Raw genomic sequence first — 3,780 nt, 5'->3', positions numbered from 1 at the left:
GGGGCCTACTCTCAGCTGCAGCTCTCCGCCGGCCTCATCCCTTCCTACCGACATGGAAATTTATTTCGTCCAAAGCAACTGACAGGATGATATTAAAGGCATTGGATCTCCCGAGACGTTTAAAGATAATCTCATCCCCATTTAAAGATACAATTTTGGTTTTTCCCTGCCTGGTGCAGTTGGCCACTTGGTCCAGTTCTCAGGCTGCTCTGCCCATATATGTCTGCATTTCCTGCCACCAGACCCCAGCAGCTGATTCACCTTCTCCAGGCACCGAGCCTTACACACAGCATCGAGCAGCACAGCCCTTCTACCTCCCTCTGAGGACAGCGTGGAGAGGACCTTGATTTTAGGCTTCTAGCACCGAAGAGATATTTCTAAGAAAACATCCCATTTTAATCCCAGCTTTACACCAACCTCTGGGATTGAGTCCATGGAGACTGCACACAAACTTCTAGATTCTATTCCCCAAACCAAAAATCCCAAGGAACATAAAGGCAAACTGAAGGACGTATAAACAAAAGTTGAAGAGTGGGGATAAAGCACAGAGTTTTTGTCACCTGTATTTGACACATGTGAAAACAGATACATTGTATCTCGTGTGAATGTGACCCTGTGGTCCAAGTCTAGGGCTTACTGACCTACGTATAGAAGAAACTAGCTTAGTTAGTTAGTTAGTTAGTTTTCCATTTCTTCATTTATTTATTTATTTACTGGAACTAGCTAATTTAAATTTAAATATTTGAACTAGTATAGAAGGGTTTTTTAAATTTTACTCTTTCTTTTCACTAAGCTTTTTCCAACCTCCTCTCATACAGCTGCTTTGAGTTTCCCCAACTAGCACTGAAGACATAGATCCATGATCCTTTTTCCACGCTGTGGTCTGTACATGAATTCCCTACCACGACCATGATTTTGCTTGTACAAATTTCAAAAGTCCTATTGAAAAGTTCCTAAATTTCAATCCTGGAGCCAGCGTGCCGGTGTTCACGGTAGCTGCGTGACTTTGGGTGACTTATGTATCATTTCTGTGCCTCAGTTTCCTTAACTATAAAATGGGAATCAAAATAGTGTCTTCCTCATTGGGTACATTTGAGATACAAATTAAATGTCTCTGAGGCATTTAGAACGGTGTCCTGTACACAGTAAGTGGTCAGTTATAACTGATTTCTCCTTCTCCTTCTTCTTAATCATTATTATTATAGATTTCAGCTCACAAAAACAGCTGCATAAATACTATTCATGCAAAGCAAGTTTAGGAATCACCAATGGCTACAAACTCTGTGACCATTTTTCTTCTGAAACCTCTAGTAACATTAAATATTTTCTTTTCAGGTGCACCTGGGTGGCTCAGTCAGTTAAGCATCTGCCTTAGGCTCAGGCAGTGATCCCAGGGTCCTGAGATCAAGCAATCAGGCTCCCTGCTCAGCGGGGAGACTGCTTCTCCCTCCCTCTCCACCCCTCCCCCTCAAACTGCTCCTGCTCTCTCTTGGTCAAATAAATAAAAATCTTTAAAAAATACATTTTCTTTTCTAATTTTAGAGTCAATCATGCATATATCATGTAGATTCTATTAGAATGTGAATATTTGGCACTGGGTGTTATACGCAAATAATGAATCATGGAACATTGCATCAAAAACTGGGGATATACTGTATGGTGACTAATATAACAAAATAAAAATTATTTTAAAAAAGAATGTGATTATTTGGATTGAAAAAATTATATTTATCACACAACTGAAGTTTCTGGGAACCTCCCTAAAACAGCATTTAGGCTTATGAAATAAAACACTGACTACAAAGTATGAGAAATAATATCTTTCATTTGACCGTGCCAAACTTCTCCATCATTCTCTACAAATGTTCAAGCTGTTTCCTGCAAATTTACAGTTTCTTTTCACCTGTACATATACCATGAAATATTCTCTTGGGTCCAATAAGGTCTTTACACATAATCAAAATCAATTTTAAGACATTTGCTTAACGGCACATTTCTTCCTCTGTGAGTGTGAAGTAGGACACATCGAATCTTGAGAGCTGCTGAAAGATATCTTGGATCCATAAAGACAGCAAAATTAAGAGCAAGATGAGACCCAGACTCTCAGCGGCAAATATTAAAACAAGCTTGGTTCCCAGTGACAGAGTTTATTTATTAAAATAGCTGTTATGTAAAACCAGACCAGGGGCGCCGGGGTGGCGCAGTCTTTAAGCGTCTGCCTTCGGCTCAGGGCGTGATCCCGGCATTACGGATCCAGTCCCACATCAGGCTCCTCCCCTGGGAGCCTGCTTCTTCCTCTCCCACTCCCCCTGCCTGTGTTCCCTCTCTCGCTGGCTGTCTCTATCTCTGTCAAATAAATAAATAAAATCTTAAAAAAAAAAAAAACCCAACATCTTTATTGTTGTAAAAGCCAATAAATTCTTTGTAATGATGAAGACAGTTTGGATTATCTCTTCAGAAACTTACAATGGAGGGGCGCCTATCGTCCATATGGAAATCAAGGATTCTGATACCACTGTAACTCATGTTTCCTGCAAGTAACCTCTTGTAATTTTTCTTTCCTCTTTGAAATATATTAGTATCATCTCCTTAAATTTCTGAAAATTCATCCTCTTTTACTAAATGAATTGGGCCTTTTTAAGGTGTGGATCTATGACATTAAAAGTTGGGAATTATTTTTAATTTTTTTTTTATAACTAAAGAACATTTATTCCTTTTTCACTAAGACTTTATCTTGAGGACATAACTGTCACTACCCCCCCACCCCAACCTGAAGAAAGGTTAGTACAGTGAATGTTATAAAGCAGGTATGAACAGTTTGAAGGACTGGAACCAACATCAACCGACAACTTCCATCTAAATTACCATAAAAATGTTTAAGTAAAAAAAAAGGGGGGGAAGGGAAGCAATGGGGGTTTCAGATTGAACAAGATCCTCGCATTTCATCTAATACATTCAATCCTGGCTAGAGTATACCACAATGGAAACAGGATTACTATAATACAAAACTCCTACTGCAGCACGCTGTACACACCTGTGTTCCAAGCCCACCCCCATCCCCCTACTGCTTCCAGCTCAACTATTTCCCGGCCTGTTGGGCCTGCGGACGGAGGAGCACGTAGATCTTCTCTTTAATCCAGTCTTTGTTATAGGGCTGGTATGTCTGGGTATCAGCTCGGTAAACAAGGCAGCTGAGGTCTGCCAGATCGTCAATAAAATCAAACAACTGACTGATGTCCTATGTGATAGAGGGGCTGTTGGGATTCATTCTCTTCAGATGTTCTTCATACATTTTACAAACGCCTTCCATGCATTCATTCACAGATTCATAGTCAGCATAAGTTCTGCCTTCTGGCCTCTTGGTAGGCTGTACCAGCAAAATGGTGTGAGACATCGCGCCAAACCCTCTCGCTGCCGCGCTGCAGACACCGCTGCCGCACACGAGCTCCTATTTTTAATTTTTTGGAATTATTTTTAATTTAAAATCTCTTGATCTACCTTTTTTTTTCTTTCTATAACTCTTCTTTGTTGACGATTGGTTTTCTAGATTGATCTTTTATGTATATTTTTATTTCGTATTTTAGTCATGATTTCCCTCCTTCCTAATATTATGAGATTTCTTTAAATTTATTTTCTTTAAATTCATTTCTTTAAATTTCTTTAAATTTATTTTCCTATACTTGTACTGATTTTTATAAAAATATGTGTGGTCATTTAAGAAGCACTTCAGAATTACAAAACTTTTTGTGCTGAGTCCTGAGTTAAATGGAGGGATTTTTT

The 3,780-nt window shown here is 39.2% G+C and overlaps 1 protein-coding gene across 1 annotated transcript; it reads right to left on the bottom strand.

The window, feature by feature from the left end:
- Positions 1–2,751: 2,751 nt before the first annotated feature.
- LOC100468137 (enhancer of rudimentary homolog) lies at positions 2,752–3,444 on the bottom strand. The gene is given in 1 exon segment (XM_034667719.1): positions 2,752–3,444. A coding segment is annotated over 1 exon segment (315 nt). The 5' UTR covers positions 3,395–3,444; the 3' UTR covers positions 2,752–3,079.
- Positions 3,445–3,780: the final 336 nt, after the last annotated feature.

The sequence above is a fragment of the Ailuropoda melanoleuca genome, chromosome 8 (assembly GCF_002007445.2).
Source record: "Ailuropoda melanoleuca isolate Jingjing chromosome 8, ASM200744v2, whole genome shotgun sequence".
Classification (NCBI taxonomy): Eukaryota; Metazoa; Chordata; class Mammalia; order Carnivora; family Ursidae; genus Ailuropoda; species Ailuropoda melanoleuca.
The sequence above is the reverse complement of the archived record's forward strand: the minus strand, read 5'-3'. Positions and strand labels throughout refer to the sequence as shown.